The sequence below is a fragment of the Rattus rattus genome, chromosome 8 (assembly GCF_011064425.1).
Source record: "Rattus rattus isolate New Zealand chromosome 8, Rrattus_CSIRO_v1, whole genome shotgun sequence".
In the NCBI taxonomy this organism is placed as follows: domain Eukaryota; kingdom Metazoa; phylum Chordata; class Mammalia; order Rodentia; family Muridae; genus Rattus; species Rattus rattus.
The window spans coordinates 17393280-17416218 of NC_046161.1; the positions used below are offsets into that span (position 1 = coordinate 17393280).

Here is a 22939-nt window from a genome sequence, read left to right on the forward strand (position 1 = left end):
CCAAGCCTGAAGACCCGAGTTAAAGCCCTAGAGCCCCTGATACACACACACACACACACACACACAAGCTCGCACGAACAATGTTTGTAAACAAATACATGGTGAGCAGGGCAGAAGGATCTATCCAAGCAGCAACAATATGAGCACGAGACCACCACCACCACCACTTCCTCCTTTCTCTGCTTCCTCTTTTTTTATGACTGTTTTTATCTGCCCGTGTGTAAATGTACTGTGTGACCTCAGCTGGAACTGGAGTACCAGATGATTGTGAACTACCGTGTGGGTTCTGGGAATCTAACCCTGGTCCACTCTGAGAGCGGTCAGTGCAGTTAGCCAGAGATGTATTTCTCTCTCTCACTCTTTTTTTTTTATTGGATAGTTTTTATTTACATTTCAAATGCTATTATCCCCTTTCCGGGTTTCCCATGCATAAACCCCCTATCCCCTCCCCCCTCCCCCTGCTTCTATGAGGGTGTTCCCCCCCACCCACGGACCCCTTCTGCCTCCTGGCCCTGACATTCCCCTACACCGGGGGTGGGGAGGTGTGGGGGGGTGTCCAGCCTTGGCAGGACCAAAGGCTTTTCATCCCATTGGTGCCCAACAAGACCATTCTCTGCTACATACACAGCTGGAGCCATGGGTCTGTTCACATGTATTCTTTGGGTAGTGGTTTAGTCCCTGGGAGCTCTGATTGGTTGGTATTGTTGTTCTTAGGGGGTTGTTTTTTTTTTTTTTTAATTGTTTTGTTTCTCAAGACAGGTTTTCTCCGTGTATCCCTGACTGCCCTGGAACTCACTCAGTAGACCAGGCTGGCCTTGAACTCAGTCAGCTGCCTCTGCCTCCCAAGTGCTAAGATTAAAGGCATGCACCATCACTGCCTAGCTGAGATATAGTTCTTTTAAAAAAAAAAATCCAGTTATTGTGATACATGTCTGTAATCTCAGCATCCAGAAGGTAGGTAAAGGAAGGGGATTAGTAATTCAAGGCTAGTCTTGGCCACATGCATCTCATAAAAGAAAATCAGGGGAGAAAAAAAAGCTTAAGATGCTTTGATAAACTTCCTTTCATTTTAAATGAAGTTCTCTATGAATATAAGTCATTTACAAGGACAAGCTTTTTTATTATACATTTTTAAGATTTATTTATTTATCTATTTATTTATTTTATGTATGTGAGTACACTGTCGCTGTCTTCAGGCACACCAGAAGAGGACATCAGATCCCATTACAGATGGCTGTGAACTACCATGTGGTTGCTGGGATTTGAACTCAGGACCTCAGGAAGAGCAGTCAGTGCTCCTAACCACTGAGCCATCTCTCCAGCCACAAGGACAAGCTTTATTTAGCTTCCTCTATGTGTTTTCAAGGTTAAACCTAAAACAAATAACTAAAATCAAGTAGTTTATTTAAAATCAGAACATGTGCAGTTGACTGTCTTGCTCTGCCGACATCAAAGTGTGGCCAATGGTCCCATGTTCCTCCTCCACGAGAAAACTGCTCAAACCTGGTCTGATGGCCCAAAGCTTATGCTGTTCTGTGCAGAGCCACTGAAGATATGCTGCTGCCCTTCCTATGTGACAGCTGACCTGTGACCACTGTCCCCAACAAGGCCATTGAGACCACAGGACCCCAGGACAACCATCTAGGTAGTGGGTAAGTCTCTGTTAATTTGATTGATACATAAGTCATTTGGACCGCACCCTCCTGCTGTAATTTACCCTTCCCAGATCCCTGATGGTGTTGATAGCTAACTGTAGTTGTCGTTTTAGCAGCCGCTAAACTGCTGGTTTAACAGCTTGTTCAATGCATTTCACATATAAAAACCAGGCCTTACTTCTCCGGAGCAACTAGGTCACCTGATAAACAAGGCAGACTCACAGACGGGTTTACCTGCCTCATACACTTCATATTAAACGGTTTCACATGTAACCTTTATTAACAATTTAAAGGAATTTGCTTTGCAAGGCGTGGACGCAGTAATCAGCCACTTACATATGTTTAACAATAAATAACTGGATAAGAATTTAAAGTTTATATGAATTATTTTTTAAAGATTTATTTATTTTATTATATATTAGTACACAGTCGCTGTCTTCAGACACACCACAAGAGGGCATCAGATCCCATTACAGACGGTTGTGAGCCACCATGTGGTTGCTGGGATTTGAACTCAGGACCTCTGGAAGAGCAGTCAGTGCTCTTAACCACTGAGCTACCTCTCCAGCCCGTTTATATGAATTATAAAAAAACCTAAAATTAATTCAAATTATAAACTTCTGAGGATATAGAAGTTGAAATCAGTTATGAGGATTTAAAAAGATGACTTACACGGTATAAATACAGCTAGGCAGTGGTGACGCACACCTTTAGTGCCAGCACTCAGGAGGCAAAGCAGGCTGATGTCTGAATTCAAGGCCAGCCTGGTCTACAGAATGAGTCCGGGACAGCCAGGGCTACACAGAGAAACTGTCTCAAAACAAAAACACCCCAAATAAACAAAACCTGAAAAAGATAATTAAAAGTTATTTTATGTTGTTGTTCTTATACTAAGCTTCCAGAAGTTCAGGGTTTTAACTTTCGTCAGTAGAGTTCTGATAAGCTACTAAGGCACTGACTACTATTATCTGTCAGGATTTTATATTTCCCGTGGTTGTCTCTTAAATATAAACACAGGGATATTTCTCATCACGCTAAAACCATCTCTGTCCGACCTATGCATCCTGGCAGAGAAAGTTTACACTTTTTAACGCAAAGCCATAGCAAAGCAACAGTCTTGTTGGCTGTTTTCTCTACAAAATGGATTTCAATGCAGATATAAACTGTGATTATATAAGCCTGACTGTCAAGAAAGTCATGAGACTTGGGTCCACCTCCTACAGGTCAACTGCAGAGACCAGATAAGTACTCTGGCCAATCCACAGCCTAGGCTGCCCTGCCTGTTGTCCATTCCTGAGGCACTCCAAATATATGTCTCCTTTAACTTCATTAACTTTTGTCCCTAGCCTGTATCTATATTGACATGGTTCCACTTGGCTGGTGGACACTATCAGAAGCAGATTGCAAACTGCTCCAGAGATGATCTGCACTGTATCAGACCCAAGCAGTCCTACAAAACCAGAAAGCCCTGGACTTACTGACGTGAGCCAGCCCAGAGGTCTCTTCAGCTGGGTCGGCAAACCATATGCTTCTGGTGAGTGCCTTACTCCCCTACTCTGGCTAATAGTCCAGCCTTCCTGGGCTGTGACAGGGCGTCCGATTTTCACCAGAAAGTAGTTACAGAGCAGAGAGCATCACCCCTTTTCCTCAACAAAGTGAGAGTGTTAGATCCTAAGGAAACTCCCTGGCAAAGGAAACAAAATGGCTACTTTTTTCTGTTTTAAGATTTATTTATTTATTTATCTTATGTATATGAGTACACTGTCGCTGTCTTCAGACACCAGAAGAGGGCATCAGATCTCATTACAGATGGTTGTGAGCCACCATGTGGTTGCTGGGAACTGAACTCAGGACCTCTGGGAGAGCAGTCAGTGCTCTTAACCACTGTCATCTCTCCAGCCCCCAAAATGTCTACTTATAATACCTATTTTTTTTTTTTTTTTTTTTTTTGAGTTGGGGACCAACCCAGGCCTTGCGCTTCCCTAGGCAAGCGCTCTACCACTGAGCTAAATCCCCAACCCCAATGCCTATTGACATAACAAAACTATATGGCTTTTAAAAAATTGTTATTGGGGGTTTGGGGATTTAGCTCAGTGGTAGAGCGCTTGTCTAGCAAGCGCAAGGCCCAGGGTTCGGTCCCCAGCTCCGAAAAAAAGAAAAGAAAAAAAAATTGTTATTGGGCTAGAGAGATGGCTTAGTGGTTAAAAGCACTGGCTGCTCTTCCAGATGATCAGGATTCAGTTCCCAGCACCCACATGGCAGCTCACAAATGTAACTCCAGTTCTAGAGGATTTGGGCATCCTCACTCAGACATACCAATAGCCAAAACATCAATGTACATGTCTTAGTTTTTCTATTGCTGTGATAGAACACCATGGTCAAGGCAACTTACAGAAGGGAAGTTTATTTGGGGCTTAGGGTTTCAGAGGGATAAGAATCCATCGCCACAATGGCATGAAGTGTAGCAGGAAGTCCGGGGCATGGAAGAGCTGTGAGATAATATCTGCAACCACAAGCAGGAAACAGAGCAAGCCAGGAATGTCATGAGCCTCAACTCTCAAAGCCTACTCCCAGTGATGCACTTCCTCCAGCACGGCCACGTATTCCACGGCTCCCCAAATGCCCAGGGCTAGGGGTGACCTCCTCAAACCACCAGAAACGAGAAGCCAGACTTTAGACTAAGACAGTCAAGCTTAGAGCTTCCTGTCAGCTCTGCCCCTGAACCGTGTTTTCTTTCCTTCTACCTTGGGACCCTTACCAGCCCTTTCTCTCTTCATCTGGGATGCTCGAGATTGAATCTTGAACCAGAGCTCTGCAGTCTGTGCTCTGCTCACTTCCTCCTTGCTTTTAGGGGTTTTTTTATACTTATAGATATGGAAATGTAGCCTGTTGGTGTTTCTGCACAGCACATGTATGCCTGGTGTCCATGAAGGCCAGAAGAGGGCATTGGAGTTACGGATGGGTGTCTACCATGTGAGTCTGAGAAGCAAATCCAAGTCCTCTGCAAGAGCAGCCATCTTCATCCCCCACATCCTCCTCCTCTTCACTTTTTTCCATGACAGGGCTTCTCCGTGCAGCCCTGGCTGTCCTGGAATTCACTCTGTAGATGAGAATAGCCTCAAACTCAGAGATCCCCTTGCTTCTGCCTCCTGAATGCTGGGATTGAGGGCACGTACCACGACCACCCGGCTTCTTTCTTCTTTTCTGAGACGGGTGCTTATGCAGTCCAGTTTGTCCTTGATTTCTCTATATAGCTGAGGATGACCTTGAACTCGATACTCCTTCCTCCACTCCTGCTGGGATGATAAAATGTGGCTCTGTGTATGCGTGCGCGTGTATGTACATGGATGAGGATGGGACTGGGCAAGTGTTGATGACACCAGGTTCGTGAGTGCCAGGGATGGGACCTGGGGCACTGTATACACTAGATGAGTACATCACCAAGTATGGCCACTACAAGATTCATTGAGGACCTGTACTGATAACTCTTTCCTGGTCTAGCATGTCAGACCCACCAGGGCCCAGTGGGTAGACACCAAGTAGTCTGAGCTGGAGGCCCAGGTTGCTGTCTTTCTGTTTTCCGAGGGGCCAGCTGTGTCTCCCTGCCTGACCCTCTGTGGTGGTTTGAATGAGAGTGGCCCCCATAGTCATATATTTGAATCTGGTCTCCGGTTGGCAATTCTGTTTGGAAAGGGTTAGGAGGTGTGGCCTTGGAGGAGGAGGAGGTCACTGAAGGTGGGTGGATTTGAGACTTCAAAAGACCACAACACTCCCAGTTAGTTCTCCTTTCCATGGCCTCCTGCTTGTGTTTCAGGATGTAAGCTCTTAGCTACTGCTCCACTGGCATGCCTGCCTGCCTGCCTGCCGCCATGTTCCCACCATGATAAAGGACTCCAACTCTGGAACTCTGATCCCCAATAAATGTGTTCTTTTATAAATGGCCTTGTCCCTTCACAGCAATAAAAGTAACTAAGGCAGTCTCCTCCTTTGTCACTGCCAGGCCACAAAAGAGTTCAATAGCAGGAAGTGGAGTGTGCGAAATTCAAGAGCTGGCTCTGATGGAAGTGGCTCTGGAGCTCTGAGGCTGCAATAGAGGCCTGGGTGACTCATAACGATGATGGTCATGATAATCACAGTAATAACAAACAATAGTTCACTTGCCCCGGGGGACGCTGAGTCACCAGCCAGTGTTTGGCATTCTCCAGAGGTTCGGCTTTTCCTTGTTTTTTCTTTTTTTGCTTTTTCAAGACAGGGTTTCTCTCTGGAGCTCTGGCTGTCCTGGAACTCATTTTGTAGACCAGCCCAGCCTCGAACAGAGATCCTCTGACTTATTGTTTGTGTGTGGTATTTATGCACATGCACGTACAGTTGTGGAGGCCAGGGTAAAAACCACAACTGTCATTCCCTAATTGCCGCCCACCTTGTTTTTGTCAGTTTGTTTTGTTTTTGGTTTGAGACAGGTCTCACTGGCCCGGAACATTCTGCTTGGATAGACAAGCTGACCGATAGGCTCCAATGGCTGGCTGTTTTCCCTACACTGGCTAAGGAGCATGGAGCACCCCATCTGGCTTCCGTGGAGGTTCTGAGGCTCAAACCTCACTTCCTCTATAGTTCACTTTGTAGACTGAGCTTCCTCTGGGCTGGTTGGCTGCCTTCCCTTCCTCCCTCCCATCTCCTCCCCTATTTCTGTTTGATTTTGTTTTTACATTGTTTTGGGGGCAGGGTCTGTGAAGTTCACTTTAGCCTGGGCTGACCTCCAACTCCTGCTGTCTCAGCTTTCCAGATGTTGGAATTACAGATGTGAGTGCCAGCCCCAGTCTTCAGGTCATTCATAGCAGGACCAACAACCCTCACTCAACAGTGCAGAAAAGCAGCTTCCGGAGCCTACTGGAAAGGTCTGTGTTTGCTCCTCTGACCCAGCTCTTGTAGAACTTCTGCAGAGTAAACCTGGCCAGAACTCAGTAGGGATGCCCAAGGGGTTTCCCCAACAGGGACTTTCCACACTAAGAGGGGAAACCCAGACAGTTAAGGTAGGTTTCTAACATGGGGGGATTCCCTTAAGCCAGGCAAGCCTTCAGGAGGGGCTTCCCTAAAGTTCCAACCAGGCCTGGGAAAAGCCATGATAAAGAATTTAAAACAAAGTTTTTTGAATGGGAGAGGTCAGGGAACAGTCAGGCCCCTCTCCCCTGAGGGCTTCAAGGTGACTTTCTGACGTTCAAAAATGGTTCCTTGTTCTGCTGTACATGTGTGTGAAGCCGTATTCTCCAGAAACTGTGTCAACCGTGGCAGAGAAAGGAAATACTACAGTAGCAGGGTGCCAACAGACAGCCCACATTCAAGACCCCACTCTGCTGCTGGGACATGCCTCCCTTAACTTTACTGTGTTTTACCTGTCTGTAAAGTGTGGCTATCAACTGAATTAGTAAAAAAAAAGAACCAAGTCAGCAAAGTGCTGGCACTTCCGTGCAAGGAGCCAGCTCAATGCCCGCCACTGTGCAAGGAGCCTAGGAAGATGGGGACAGGAAGCCACCAGAGGCTTCCTGACCAGCCACAGTAACTGATGGGAGTCCCTCTATAATGAGTTACTGAGATGGCTCAGCAGGTAAAGGCACTTGCCTGGCATCAACACTGACTTCTCACTCCAGTTCTCACATGGGGATAAGAGAAACTCAGGCTGCTTTTCAATGTTCCCACAACAAATACGTCAATAAAAATCTTAGACCTATTTGTAGAACTACTTTGTTATGAAAAAAAAAAAAAACAAAAAAACAACAACCCAAAACCAAACAAAACCAAAACAAAGCACATTGTGACAAGATAACCCAGGCTAGTCTTGAACTCCGTCCAGACTTGTGCCTCAGTCTCCCAAGTGCTGGGATTATAGGCATGTACTCCTCATCTCTCCTAGGATGATACAATGAGTAAAAATATAACCCAAGCCAGTCTTTCAAAGTAACTCACAATCTTATAATGTTATAATGCTATACACACACGTGTGTGCATGCCCATGCGTGCGCGAGTGCACCCACACCCACATCCACGCACGCTCGACCCCCCCTTTGGATCACCTGGAACTGAGTTAACAGATCTTTTAACTAGAGAACACTGGGGATGTAGATTTGTGGCTCACTCCTGACCCCTGGTGGACAGACACCTGGACACAAGGGCATTCTGGCCAATCTGCCAATCTTTTTCTGTGGGCCTTGGTGTGCTCCAGGACCCTTTCCCAGTACTGTGGGGGTCTCAGGAGGGAAAGGAAAGGCTCACAGTGGCTGACATTGCCCAAAGTCCACAGGAGGTGATTAATACCCCATCAGTGAGGCAGTCTGGGCGGTTAGGTGTGAAAGACAAGGTCCCAGGAACTTGTCTAGAAGGCGGTGCTCTGGAGCTGGCTAAAATGGTTTTTTATTCTGTTGTTCTGAGATAGGATCTCACTGTGTAGTCCAACTTGCCTCCAAGTCACCATGCAGACTAAGCTTGCCTCAGATTCAGAGATCAGCTGGTTGCTGTCTCCCAAAGGCTGAGCTGGGTGCTGAGTGTGAAGCAGGTCCCAGAGGGCGATGTGCCCTAGAGGAGGATGAAGGGTTGGACATCTGGAAACTCATGCTTTGGGTCATTTCAGCTGAGGCAGCTCACGGCACCATTTTTTCATGTTTATTCATCTGCTCGTTATCTTTTAGGTCACACTCTTGGGTGGCATGCACACCTGTGTGGAGCTCAGAGGTCAGTGTGCTGTTGGTTCTCTCCGGACACCATGTAGCATGTCCTGGGAATTCAAACTGCTAAGCTTGGTGGCAAGTGCCCTTTGTGGCCGAGCCGCCTCAGCAGATCATGTAAAATTTACTTTATCTCACATAGCCTGGACAACCATGTACTTTGTGTGTGCCATTAGGCACATGTATACAAATGCCTGGGTGGACTGGTGGACTCCAGAGGGTGCTGAATGCCCTGCTCTACCTACCATGCTTCAGGTTATCCCTGGTCATGGTCACTCAGGCAATCTGAAACAAGACCAGCAGCCATGAAGCCCCAGGGATGCAGTCTCAATCTCCAACAGCATCGCAGTTACAGAAGCAGGCGTGGCCGCGTCCAGCATTTCTCGTCGGTGCTGTGCTGGTATCTGAACTGAGGTCTTCTCAGGCCTCTGCAGCAAGAGCGTTTACACAGAGCCACCTTCTCAGTCCACCAGCTTTAACTCCCGAGTCTCTACCTTGGGGCCTGGGATTTGCAGATATGGCCACCACAGGCAGTTATGCAGGGTAGGGCTAGAAGCCAGAGCTTCCTGAATGCTAGGCAAGCACTCTGTAGACTGGGCCAAAGTCTCAGGTCACTTAATTCATTTTCACTGACAAAGGAGCTCACTGGTCAGCCTGGCCTTGAGCATATGACCCTTCTGTTTTCATTTTCCTAAGTTCAGATTTTTTTTTTTTTTTTTTTTTTTAAAACACTGCTAGAACAAAAACCGCAGGTTAAACCAAGCTTTGTCACTGAACTGTAGCCAGAGCCCCACGGTACTCTTTCCAACAGTAGAATCCTCAGGACTGGAGAAAAGGCTCCGTGTTGCAGAGGACACCGATTTCACTCCAGGGAGCCACATGGTGGACTTAGAGTCATCTGTAACTACAATTCTACAAGACTCTAGCCTCTGCATGTACTAGATGCACATATAGAACACTCATACACGGGGTTGGGGATTTAGCTCAGTGGTAGAGCGCTTGCCTAGCAAGCACAAGGTCCTGGGTTCGGTCCCCAGCTCCGAAAAAAAGAAAAGAAAAAAAAAAAAAAAGAACACTCATACACAAAAATTAAATCTTAAGCCAGGAGTGCTTTTGATCCCAACACTCAGGACAGGACATAGAGGCAGGCAGATCTTTGAGTTTGAGGCCAGCCTGGGCTATATATTGTGTTCTCAGACAGCCAAAGGTACACAGAAAACACACAAGGGCATGCACGCACACACACATACAAATTAAATTTTAGAATAGTATGTTCCCCTAGCAGTGGCAAAGTCCAGTGTGAAAGGCTGCATATTTCTCATGTAGCCTAGGCTACCCTCAAACTCCTATCTGTCCTCTTGTCTCCATGGAGTGCTGGGGTTGAGGGAGGAAAAGAACTGGGAGAGGCTGAGATAGACAAGGAGTTGGAGAGACACAGAAGGCCTAGGACTTCTGAACAGTGAAGGACAGGGCAAGGGCATGGCTGTTAGCACTCTGGTTCTCCCCACCTAGGTTCACCCTCTGCCTTAAACAGCACTGAGCCAGTGGCTTCCAGCACCTGGAACTGTTTATTGGACATTGTTGCCAGTTGCAGGACAGAAAGCTAGACAGAAGAGAAACAGTGACCATAGACCCATAGGGACAGACCCTGCCCAGATGGGGACATGTGTATCCCCAACCCGGTGGACCAACCTGGCAGCTGCTGCCCCTCCCCAGACCCCCAGGACTTTGGCATAACGCTGATGGGGGTGGGGGGGCTGCAGACAGCAGAGCCCCTCAACCCGAAGCAGAGAATCTGATGAGTGCTGGGGACAGGCCGGAGGAGAGGGGACATGGGGCAGGCCATGGGCCAGGACGTGAGGAGCAGCAGAAGTGAAGAAGTCGGGAGCTAGGGACATGGTGGCTGGGTTTCCTTTTCTGGAGAAGGGTCACGCACTGATGTCTTTCTCGTTGCCCGCTTTGGGGACGGCTTCCAGCAATGGGTCCCCGGGGCCCGCCTCCTCCCCCTCCTTGGCCTCACCAGACTTGGAGTTGGGGACCCAGAGGCCAGAATCGATGCAACGCTGCATGTGATACTTGGCATCCTGTGGAGAAAGGACAGCAGGTGAGGCTGTGCCAGCGCCATGGTGCCCCACAGTCCCTACGCCTCCTTTAAGGCTGCTCAGCCCCCTTCTACCCTCAGCTGTCTAAAGAACTGGTGTGTGATTCAGCAGTGAAGCTCGCCTAAGGTTCTGAGACTCTTCCATTTCAGCACCAGAGAAGCAGATATGGTGGTACACACTTGTGATCCCACCACTTAGGAAGTAGAGGCAGGAGGGTCAGGAGTTCAAGGTCATCGTCAGCTTGGGCTACACGAGTCTCTGTCTCAAAAAACAAACACACACACACACACACACACACACACACATACACGCACACGCACGCACACAAAAGGGGTGGTGACAGTTCTGGTTCAGCAGTTGAATACATCCCCTCAAATCATGAGACCCAGAGATTATATTCCAGCACCAAAGTAACAATCAGGATATCCTGAGGGTATCAGGGAACAGAGGCAGGTCTACCTGTGAGCCTAGTTTACAAAGTGAGATCCGATCTCAGAAAAAAGAAGGGAAGGGGGCAATAAATTAAAAAAAATTTTAAGCAAACTGGTGTTCTGGCTGCCAGTGTATGCATCTGTGTGTGTGTGTGTGTGTATGTGTGTGTGAGGGTGTCAGATCCTAGAATTGAACCTGGGTTGGAAGAGCAGCCCATGCTCTTAATGACTCTCCAGCCCTTCATTTGGGGCTTGGTGACTGGCCTCACTGTATGCCAGGCCTCACCATGTTAGTAGACAATGACCTTGAACTCATTCCGATCCCTGTAGGTGTGTACACCTCTACTGGGTTTAGTCTCTGCTGGTGACTGAACACAGCATCCTGCATGCAGACCAGAGCGCGGCTCTGCACTGCAGCCTGTCCTACCCAGCAAACTTTTCTTAAGGGCCACACAGTGTCTGCCATATAGTGTCTGGTCACAGTGACTCTGAGTTTATAGCAGAAAATCAATCATAAGTGATGCAAAAAAAGTTTAGGGACAGCATTTCAATTACGGTCGCTCCATAAAGGTAAGCGGTGAGCTGCCCACTGGGCTTTGCAGACTCCCTTCCAGATGTGCATTCCCACGGGAGGTCGTAGAGTCTCTACTACTGTGGCTAAAGGAGAAAACGGTGACAGAATTGGCAACAAATCAAGTTTGTTAAAATTCAAACCTGAGTTGGATGCATGGCAGTGATGAGAAGCCCTGCCTAGAATCCCCCAGTGAGGTGTACGGACGTGGCTTAGCAGCTAAGCGTGAATCGTTGGGTTATATTCACCAAAAAGGAAGAATAAAAGAAAGACAAAAAGAAAAGAAGAGAAGCTCAAGTTTCGCTCCTCGGTGCTGCTGCTTTTGGAGCGCTGGACCTCCCTTTCCTTAGAGAGGCTCAGGAGGACACTATCTTTCGTTTTTAGAACCACAGCCACACACACAGCTGCCACTGAGTGACACCCTGTCCTTGTCATTCTCAGACAGTTTCGCTGAAGTGCTCTGGTCATCTCAACTAAGCCTGGCCTTGAACTTACAACCCTGTCTTAGTCTCTGGAGATGACAGGGATGAACTCCCTACTCTGCCGTCTGCTACAGAGACTGGGGACTCACAGTAGGATCCATCTTGCTGATGGCGTCTTGCAGCATCTGTACATCCTTCACATCAAAGCATTTCTGCAGCTCCTGGGTACAGAGAGGCCAGGGTGAGGGCCTGGGCTTGGGATGGGGGGCGGCTAAGGGGGAGCGGGGCAGAGGAGCAGCAATGCCCACACATCACCCTCCTCCCTCCTGGGCCCTGGAGAGCCACACCTCAGGCAGAGATTCGTAGACCTCCACAGGGTCCAGGCCACCAGGGCCTAGCCTCTTCTTGCGCTCCTCCTCCTCGTACTCCTTCATGGCCTTCTCTATTCGCAGCTTGGCGCGGCCCCGCACACGCTCCTTAAAGGCCTCCAGTTCATACTTGAAGCCCTCCATGTACTGCTGGTCAGCAGTCTGTGGAAGAGGATGGGTGTATTCACTACATGGTTGACAGCCAGGTGCTTAGGGGGCGAGGCCCCTGCAGCGGCTCTTGGAGGCTCCCTGAAGCTTTCCTGAACTCCACCATGGGTACCTCAAGGCTTGGCCTTTGTCTCCTGTATTCAGTGCCCATTCTACAAGCTTGTGGGCCCATCTGCTAATGGCCAGTCTCCTGGCTCAGCTCATAAGCACTGGCTGGTACCACATCTTCAGTGTACTCCAACAAGGTCTTAGAGATATCCCGGTTCTCAACTGTTCTACCCTGCCCTGCTCTCAGCATCCCCATTCCTTCAGAGGAACCAAGTTCGGTACCCATTATCCACATGACAGCTTGCAAACACCAGTAACTCCAGCTCCAGGGATCTAACACCCTCTTCTAGCCTCTGAAGATACTTGCATGTACACGGTGCAAATAAACTCACTCAGGCACACACACAGCAACCAAAAATTAAACATTTGTCTATTTAAAAAAAGAAAAAAAGGTTGGGGATTTAGCTCAGTGGTAGAGCGCTTGCCTAGCAGGCGCAAGGCCCTGGGTTCGGTCCCCAGCCGAAAAAAAAAAAAAAAAAAAAAAAAAAAAAAAAAAAAAAAAAAAAAAGAGGCTAAAAATTAAACATTTAGGGTTGGGATTTAGCTCAGTGGTAGAGCGCTTGCCTAGGGAAGCGCAAGGCCCTGGGTTCGGTCCCCAGCTCCGAAAAAGAAAAAAAAAAAAAAAAAAAACATTTAATTATATAACGTTTTTGTAATAATTTACATTATAATATATAATAAAATTACTTAAATATTAAAAGTAAATAAATAGAAATCCTCAAATAGGGTCAGCAAGGTGGTTCAGTGGGTGAAAGTGCTTTGCTTGTAAGCCTAACAGCTTGTCTGAGCACAGGAACCCACATAAAGGTAAAGAGAATCAACCACACAATGCTGTCCCCTGATCATATGGGTCCACATATACATCATACATACATACATATATATGTAAGACATACGTCCACATATATATACCACACATATACACACATCATAGATCCATACAATTCTTATAGATTAGAGAAAAAATGAATATGGCTACATTTGGCCACTGTTATCCCCAGATCACCTCAAGTGCTGCTCATAAAGACTGACCTCGGGTCCCTAGTCACACACACTGTAGACCTGGTGCTACAGGAATCATTACCTTGATCTTGGTGAAAAACTGCCGGAAGCAGGCCCGGGGGTCGACCTTCAGACTCTTGGCCAACTCCAGGATGAACTGCATGACCATGGTCTGGTGAGCCACCTGCTCCATCAGGGCACACTTCTGCAGGACAGAGAGGCAGGGTGTTGGTCAGCCGGCACCCGGGTCGGGGAGTCTCCGCGGCTGGGCAAGGCTGTACTTACCTCCTCGACTTCCAGGTCAATGCACCAGATAACCAGGTAGTTGGCTGTCTCCTCACACACCAGGTGGACATTGTCTGACAGGTACTTCTGGCTGTCATCCCAGCGGTGGAGCATGCCTGCAGGGAAGGATGTTGGGAAGAAGACGTTGCAGAGGCTGCTGGAAGTCTTCCCTGGCCTTGACTCCTAACGGAGCCTTTGTGCAGCTTACCGAAATGTTTGATCTGTTTCTCGTATTTTTCAACGAAGGTCTTGTGTTTCTGCTCCCTTGCCTCCTCTGAGTCTTCCTCTGCCTTCTCAGGCTTGGTATTGACCATGCTCTGTGACAGGGCGAGAGGGCAAGTGGGCTGGGGCAAGGCAGGGGTGCGCCTGGGGTTTGGGGGCCGTGGCCGCCGCGCCCATCCTGTCCACATCGGAGGCGGTGGCGTCGCTAAGTGCATCAAGGTGGCGGAGGCATGGCCGCGGGCCTTCGGGCAGATCAGAGGGTACGGATGGGCTTCGTTGGCCTCCACTAGCCAATCCCAAGCTCAAACTGTCTGTCTGTCTGTCTGACCGTCCATCCATCCCCGCCCTCACACCCCTCCCCATGCTTTGCCTGGCTCTCAATGTCAGAATTCTTTTCTTGGTTTACTGGGATGGGGAGACAGGGGTGGACCTAGGGTCTTTACAGGCATGTCTAGCCTCCACCACCCAACTACCCCACCAGTCTGACCGTACTCCACAGCGCTCTTGCCGGTGTCCCACCTTGCTGAAGCCATCTTTGCTGAGCGTGTCCACATTCCAGGGCATGTTCTTCTCCTTTTTGCGCATGTCCTCCAGCTTCTGCTCCCAGCTTCGCTCCTCCTTGCGCAGCTGCTGTGCCTCAGCTCGAAGTCGCTCAAGCTCCACCTGGCCACCGCCCTCAGCCACCTCCAGCTCCTTCAGCTTGCGCTGGCACTCGGCTACCTTGCGCTTGCATTCCCGGCAGCCCCGGTCCAGTTCTTCTTTCTCCTTCTGAAACTGTTCCATGCGTTCCACCCGGGCCTGCAGGCAGGGACAGTTAGCAGCCGGTCACTTAGAAAGACTTTAGGAGGGGTTGGGGATTTAGCTCAGTGGTAGAGCGCTTGCCTAGCAAGCTCAAGGCCCTGGGTTCAGTCCCCAGCTCCGAAAAAAAGAAAAAAGAAGAAAAAGAAAGAAAGAAAGAGAGAAAGAAAGAAAGAGAGAGAGAGAGAGAAAGAAAGAAAGAAAGAAAGAAAGAAAGAAAGAAAGAAAGAAAGAAAGAAAGAGAAAGAAAGAAAGACTTTAGGAGCTGGGCATGGTGGTGCTCACCCTTAGTCCCAGCACTTGGGAGGCAGAGTTGGTGGGCCTCGAGTTCGAGGCCAGCCTGATTTACAATGTGAGTTCTGGGTTGGGGGAGGGGAAGAACAACTTTGTTCCTTCGTATTGGCCCAGCAATGGCCCCAGGCTTCAATCTCTGTACTGGACTTGACCCCAGGAGATGCATGTACTGAAGTCCAAAACTGCTACCCTGCTACTACAGGGACCAGACACACCTGGGTCAGGTTACACCCAGGGTCCTTACTGCAGTACAAACTGCCATGTGCTGCCTCCCTGCTGGTGCCCTGCTGCCACGTTTCTGTATTTTTTTTAAATGATTTATTTATTTTATGTATGTCAGATCCCATTTCAGATGGTTGTGAGCCACCATGTGGGTGCTGGGAATTGAACTCAGGACCTCTGGAAGAGCAGTCAGTGCTCTTAACCGCTGAGCCATGTCTCCAGTCCCCACGTTTCTGTATTTTTAAGACTAGATTTAACTAAGGAAACTCTCTATGTAGCAGAGAAGGAACCTGAACTCCTGGTCCTTCTGCCTCTCAGGTGCAGGTCCAAGGTAGGGCAACAGTAACTGACTGTGAGGGGAGCGACTAAGCAACAGATGCATTGTTCACTTTAAGTTTGGAAACAAACGCACAACAACCAAACCCAGCCACATGTGAAGGTCAGAGGACCATGGGCAGCAGTTCCACCTCGTGTGCGCTAGGGATTGAACTCAGGTTGTCAGGCTTGGTGGCAAGTGCCTTTACCCACTAAGCCATCTTGCTGGCCCCTGCTTACCATCCTGAGACATCTTGGGTTGCTTCGCCAGCACTACAAGCAAAACCAAAGAAAGCCCTAAGTGGCCACGGTGGAGCACCCCGGTAACCAAGCATTCTGGGAGGCTGAGGCAGGAAGACTGAGTCTGTACCAAGCCAGCCTAGGCAACTCAGCGAAACCTGTCTTGAAATAAAATTTAAGGCTAGGCATGGTAGCAATGGCTTTAATGCCAACAATGGCAGATGGAGGCAAAAGGATCTGAGTACAAGGCCATCCTCGTCTGCATAGTGAGACCCTATCTCAAAAGATGAAATACACAGGTAAATGAAATGAAACCAATTTCAGGGCCAGTGAGATGGTTCAGAAAGTAAAGATACTGGCTGCCAAGCCTGATGACCTGAGTGGAAAGAGAAGCAATTCACCAAAGTTGTCCTCTGACCTCCACAAGTGCATTGTGGTACACACCACACCACACGTATGCATAACACACACACACACACACATACCACACACCCCCACACACACATTAAATTGTGGTACACACCACACACACACACACACACACAACACACACACACACACAAACACACACACAGATTAAATTGTGGTACATAACAAACACACACACACACACACGCACACGCACACGCACACGCACACGCACACGCACACGGAGATTAAATTCACCAAAGCATTTAAGCGGGTTTCTCTGTGTAGCTCTGTCTGTCCTAGGCTGGACTTGAACTCTTGCCTTTGCCTCCTGCTGAGATTAAAGATGTGTGCCACCAAGCCCAGCAGAAAAACAAACAAACCATGCATTACAAAGTTGTTATATGTGTGTGAGTGTGTGTATTTATTTTGTAGTATTAGGGTCAAGTACTATGTCCCAAGCCATTTTATTAATGCTTCTAACATGTATGTGTGTATATGTGCTCACACACATACATCACAGCACAGCATGTGGAGAGCAGAGGACATTGCCCAGTTCCAGAGATTGAACTCAGACCCTTGGGCTTGGGAGTAGGTTGGGTGTCTTTACCTGCTGAGTCCTTTAGTTGGCCCTATTTTGTTTTTTGTTTTTTGTTTTTTTTTCCTCTTTTCTTTTTTTCGGAGCTGGGGACCGAACCCAGGGCCTTGCACGTGCTAGGCAAGCGCTCTACCACTGAGTTAAATCCCCAACCCCTTGCTTTGTCTTGAAATAGTCTTGCTATGTAGCCTGGAATCCACTGTGTAGCTGATGTTGGCTTTAAACCTGTGGTGAAGCGCCTACATCCTTCTCCCTAGGGCTCTGGTGGCAGTAAGCACCACCATGACTAGCTTCTCACTAGTCACTTTAAAACAGTCCCTCGAAGTTGCCCAGGCTAGATCAGAACCCACTCTGTAGTCTAGGGGTCTCTGCTCTCGCAAATCCAATTCATGGCAGGCCAGGATGCTAGGTCTATGCGACCAGACGGGCACATTACTGAGTACTCCACAGCTTTACTGTGTCCACTGTGTCACGACGTCATCCACTCATCCACTCATCCAGAGACAGGCTCTTGCATGTGGTGCAGCCTAGCCTTAGCTCCTAGACGCAGATGATCCTCCTTAGCCTTCCCAGTACTGAGATTTCACATGTGTAAGTTCATCTGCCTCTGGTGACATTTACTGAACAGTGTACCACGAGTGAAAAGTAGAACCAACACACATGAGTGCTTGCACATGGGGAGATAAATCAAAGCACTGGGACGAAAGGGTTCAGCAGGAATGTGCAGTCAAGCCTGATGACCTGGGTTTGATACCTGAGAACTACATGATAGAAAGAGAGACCTGACTCTTTCGAGCTGTCCTCCACACATGCATTCTGGGTACATATGTAAAAACACATCTATAGCACAAACACAATTAGTGAAAAGAAAAAAATCAAGCATATGCTTGGCCCCTGGGAGTGGCACTATTAGAAGGTGTGGCCTTGTTGGAAGAAGTGTGTCACTGTGGGGGTGGGCTTGGAGGCCCTCCTCCTAGCTGCCTGAGGATGCTCAGTCTGTTCCTGGCTTCCTTGGGGTGAAGGTGTAGAACTCAGATCCTCCTACACCATGCATGGCTGGATGTTGCGATGCTGCCATGGTCCCACCAAGATGATAATGGACTGAACCTCTGAACCTGTACGCCAGCCCCAATCAAATGTTGTCCTTTATAAAACTTGCATTGGTTATGGTGCCTGTTCACAGCAATAAGACCCTACCTAAGACAATTACAGTAAGGAGCACCGGAGGGTAGACTGTACAGGGAATGTACAGTGGGACTGTATTAGCAGACATGGCTCCCAGGGAAGACAAGGAGGAGTGCTTGTGAAAACATGAGACTTATCACTCAAAAACAGACTGTGTTGCCTGTAACACCAGTACTGTAGGGAGCAGGGACAGGAGGATGACTGGGACCTGTTGGCCCCCAGCCTAGCTCCAGGATCAGTGAAAGACCCTGACTCAAGAGAATGAGCAGAGTTGGGGAAGCAGGGCACCTGTTTCCTCCTGTGTCCTCTGCATGTGAACCCACTCGTGTGCATACAGGACAAGTCCTTAGATGCAGCAGCCCTGGCCTGCTGTCCTAGGGGCTCTAAGGTCAGCACTCACTGGCTCCAAAGAGCAGGAACTCGCCAGGCTGCTGGCATCTGGAGGACCGCCACCATTCTCCCTAGTGTCCTCTGAGTAGATGCCAGGGAGGCTGAAGCTAAAAACAGGGACTATGGTGTTGGTGACAGCAGCCTGGCCTGGCGTCCCTCACAGAGGGGACACTAAGGTTCTCAGACTTCTGATACCACACAGTGCTTGCTTGCCCACTTCCCAAACCTTCCCATCTTCCTTTCCTCATAGGATCCTACCCAGGACTGAACCCAGTGCCACACACTTGCTCCACAAGTGGCCTGCTACCAAGCTGCATACACCCCTTTATATTTCATAGTTTGACCTGGTGTTTCCTTTCGTTGCTGAGGCTGGCCTTGAACTTGTGACCTGCCACAGCATCCCCAGGAGCTGGAACACAAGCCTGTGACACCAGGCCAAGCCAGTTTTTTTAAGTTTTATTTTTATTAATTTATTTTTTTATTTTTTGAAATAGTGTTTCTCTGTGAAGCCCTAGCTGACCTGGAATTCGCTCTGTAGACCAGTCTGGCCTCGAACTCACAGATTCACCACAGCTCCCCAGTGCTGGGATCAAAGGTGTATGCCACTACTGCTTGGCTAATTTCAAATTTTAATTTATTTTGTGCACGGTGGCAGGCACAGATGTGTGCCAGAGTGTGGATGTGGAGGTCAGAGGACACCCTGTAGTTGTCACTTCTCTCTTTCTACCATGTGACTACCAAGAATCAAACGCAGGTATGTCATCAGGCTTGGTGATTGTGTGATTTTTACATAGGTGCTCGTGTAGCCCAGGCTGGCCGCTACTTGCTATGTGGCAAAGGGTAGCTCTGAGTTCCTGATTCTTTTGCCTCCCTCCCAAGTGCTGGGATGATACGCATGCACTGTCACATCCGTCTTCAAACCACAAGGCACCTAAGCAGTGGTGACAGAACTGTTCCTCCAAGGGAATCAGTTAAATACTGGGAAACTATACAGAGCAACTGTATAGAGCACCTGGGTTCTACTCCCATTCTCAAGAAGACCTGAGGCCCAGAGCAGCCAGCCAGAGCCCTCCAAGTCAGAGCACAGCAAGGCCACAGACCTGAAATATGAGCTGTCAAGTCTCTGCACTCAGAACTTATGAAGCCAGCCCCTCACAGATGGACACGGAACACGGTACAGTTAGAATGTACACCAGAGCCTGCCTGTCTCTGGGGTGGGCTAGGGCAGAAGGCCCCACTTCTCTCCTCAGTATTACAGGCATGGCAGCAAGACAGGAAGCGAGGTCTGCACCAGTACACAGGAGGCCTCCCTCCCACCCAGGAGGAAGCCAAACCTCTTCATAAACAGAAATAGGTGTTCCCTAGAATAACCGTTCTCCAGCTGTGCGCGGCTCTTCAGTGCTTCCTAACAATGCTATGTGAGGTATTGGGCTGCACTGCTGCCTGCCAGGCGGTCTTCCCAGGAAACTGGAAGGAATAGGTGTGTAGGTGGGACTAGAGCTGACTGCTGGATTTGGGGAGGATGGGGAAGGACTTTCGAGGAGTAAAGAGGAGAAGCTTTCCTCAGGAAAGTGGGATGCTAACTGCAGAGTACCTGCCCACAGCCTGGGAGTGTAACAAGCACAGGGCTGATGAGAAGGCTCAGTGGGTGAAGGCCTGCTACCAACCCTGATGGCCTGAGTTTGATCCCGAGCCCACGTGGGTGGAGAGAACGGATTCCAGCAAGTTATCCTCTGACTGTGACAGGGTAGCATGGCACATTTACACATACATGAGCATGAACACACACAAATACAATGTAACCTAGACAGAGTAAAGACACACAGGTATGTGGGTACAGATGCTTTAATTTGGGGGGCAGGTTAGGCCACTGTCTCTTTACTGCTGTGCTAGAGATGGAACCCAGGACCTCCTGCATGCTAGAGAGTGCTCTACCACTCAACTACATCTTCAGATCACCCTTACATCTAGGTAGTACACTACGGGCCTACAGGCAATGCTGGCACAAGAGAGGCGTAAGAGCATGGCTTGCTCACATTTGGGGATTTGACGGGTCTCAGTCTAAGGCATCTGTTGTGGGTAGATTTAAAACTGTGTAGGACTTTATTTTATCTGCCTAGTGATCGACAGGATTCCCTGAGCCCGTGCCAGCCTCATACTTACTATGTGGCTGATGACTTTGAACTTCTGAGTCTCCTGTTTCTATCTTCTCAGTGCTGAGACTACGGGCCTGCCCCACCACCTGCCCCACCATGGCTAGCTTTTAAGCGGTGCTAGAGATGGAGCCCAAGGCAATGCTTACAACTGAATTCCAGCCCATTTGGTTTTTGAGACAGGGTCTCACGTAGTCCAGGCTAGCCTAGAATTTGCCCTATAGCAAGGATTGACTCTGAATTCCAGATCCTTCTACCTCCACCTCCCAAGACCTGAGTTTACAGGTGTGCTACACTACTCAGAAAGTAAGGTGATGTTGGAACAAGATCCAGGAGGTGCGGAGTTAAATAGGATGATCTGAACCCTCGAGAGAGGCCAATGAAGCTGGAGAGGAAGGGCAGGTAGGACAGGAAGGGTTTGGTTTTCTGGGGTGGGATTGGGTGAGCTGTCTTTTCCTTCTCCTTCCCCCTTTTCTCCCCTCCCCCACTTTCTTTCTCTGTCCTATCCTGCCACTGGGGCCCCATGCCTCCAAACAGAGTACCCCTATTTAGCTGTCCTAGAACTCTCTGTAGACCAGGCTGGCCTTGAATTCACAGGCCCGCCTGCCTCTGCTTCCTGAGAGCTGGGATTAAAAGTATGTGTCATCACCATCCGGTTTGGTGAGTATTCAATGATGGCTACAAATCATACAGGAGCCAATGTGGGCAGAATGGGGGTCTACTTACTATACTACTAGGAGCAGAGGTTCTGACCGGAAGTTAAGAGGGTGGGGTTTCCTGGAGTAAGGGGAAATAAGAATCTACAGGAGGTGAAAATAAGGAAAGCCACTAGAATTGGATGATGGGCAAGAGTGGAGCTGGGGGTCAAATAGAGAGGCTAAGGGGGCTCTAACACTGAAGTCCCAAGTGTAGCTCTGGTCTATAACCCAGGGAAATCGATCCTGGACTGGGAATCCCAGCTGCAAACTAAGATTGACCATTAAATTAAGAGCAGGGCACAGCCCTCATTTAGTTTGGAAGTTAGGGGGGTGGGGGTTCGGGGGGTTGTCTCTGGGCCTTAATGGAAATTCGTGCCTAAGATCCTGGGAAGTAGATGTCACAATCAGAACGAAGTTTTATGGATCCAGACTCTAGGGGGTGGGGAGAGGCAGAACGGAGATGTGCAATCAGAAGTGGGTGCATGGCTGGGATATGAGATCGCCTAACAAAACCTGGGGTCCAGACTCTAAGGAAGAATTCTGAGAACAAAAGGTTCCACACAGGATGATGGGGACCCTACACACATGGGTCAGCTTCGGAGGTGGGGTGGGGTCTAGACTCTGACTAAAGAGTATTAAGAGCTGATAAAATGACTCAGTGTACAGGTGCTTGTGGCAACGCGGGGTGACCTGAGTTCCACACCCAGTTCCAACGAAGTGAAAAGAGAGGCCCAACTTCTGCAAGTTATCCTGTAATCTTCCTATGCATGCTGTGCCACGTGCACACAAGAACGCACACACAATAAGTAAACGTACAAACAGAAGAGATCCACAGCACAGAGAGAAAGCCCGGAGATACAGATGAAGAATTAGAATGAAGAATCCAGGAGTCCTGGGATGGACTTAAAAAGTCCAGCCCAGCATGATGGCACATGTCTTTAACCCCAGCACTGGGAAGGCAGAGGCAAGAGGATCTCCGTGAGTTAGAAACCAGCCTCTTCTATATAGCAAGTTTCAGGCCAGGCAAGGCTACCCAGTGAGATTTTGTTTTTAAAAAAAGAAAGAAAAGAAAGGGGGAAAGTCTAGATTGTGGAACAGGAGGCTCTGGATGTCAAGAACTGAGGTCTCCCCCGCCCCCCACGCCAGGTGGCCTGGCTAAGAGGTCAGAACTCTAGAGCGGGGGGTCCCGGGAGTGGGGGGAAGGGGATGAGCGCGCACAGCCCCACCTGGTGCCGCCAGCGGAACAGGCTGGCCGTGTCTATGTTGGGGTGCGTCTCGTCCTCATCGTCCGACACCTCGATGTGATCCCAAACGCTGTAGTCCACCATCTTCGCCTCGGAGGCCCGGACTGGCTCCCGGGTCTCCACACCGCCGGGCGCTGAACAGGGACCCACAAGGGCTAGAGAGTCCGCTCGCCGCGCCCCGCCCCTTCCGCTTCCGCCCAGGGCGCCGCGCACGACGGCCCCGCCCCAGCGTCGGTGCATGACGTTCGTCCTTAGCAACGGGAGTCGGCGGCATTGGCAACCAGAGGTCATCTTTAAAGGGCCAGGAGTACGTGGTGCGGCCTTCTGGAAGTTCCCGCCGAAAC

At 49.1% G+C, this 22939-nt stretch overlaps 1 protein-coding gene across 1 annotated transcript; it reads right to left on the reverse strand.

Moving 5' to 3' along the window:
• Positions 1–9920: 9920 nt before the first annotated feature.
• On the reverse strand, positions 9921–22785 carry Cdc37 (cell division cycle 37, HSP90 cochaperone). Its single transcript, XM_032909919.1, has 8 exons — positions 22578–22785; positions 14570–14848; positions 14037–14145; positions 13829–13944; positions 13626–13748; positions 12245–12427; positions 12047–12118; positions 9921–10455 (listed from the first exon to the last, which is right to left on the reverse strand). Exons 1-8 carry the CDS (start codon positions 22677–22679, stop codon positions 10300–10302), a joined length of 1140 nt encoding a protein of 379 aa, XP_032765810.1. The 5' UTR covers positions 22680–22785; the 3' UTR covers positions 9921–10299.
• Between the last annotated feature and the right edge of the window lie 154 nt (positions 22786–22939).

Bases quoted from the DNA above. Each gene is read 5' to 3' on its own strand.
- Cdc37 (XM_032909919.1), bottom strand. From the start codon at position 22,679: ATGGTGGACTACAGCGTTTGGGATCACATCGAGGTGTCGGACGATGAG. The intron at 14,849-22,577 runs GTGGGGCTGTGC...CCCTGCCTGCAG, and splicing joins TGTTCCGCTGGCGGCACCAG to GCCCGGGTGGAACGCATGGA. The intron at 12,119-12,244 runs GTGTGGCTCTCC...CTCTGTACCCAG, and splicing joins TCTACGAATCTCTGCCTGAG to GAGCTGCAGAAATGCTTTGA.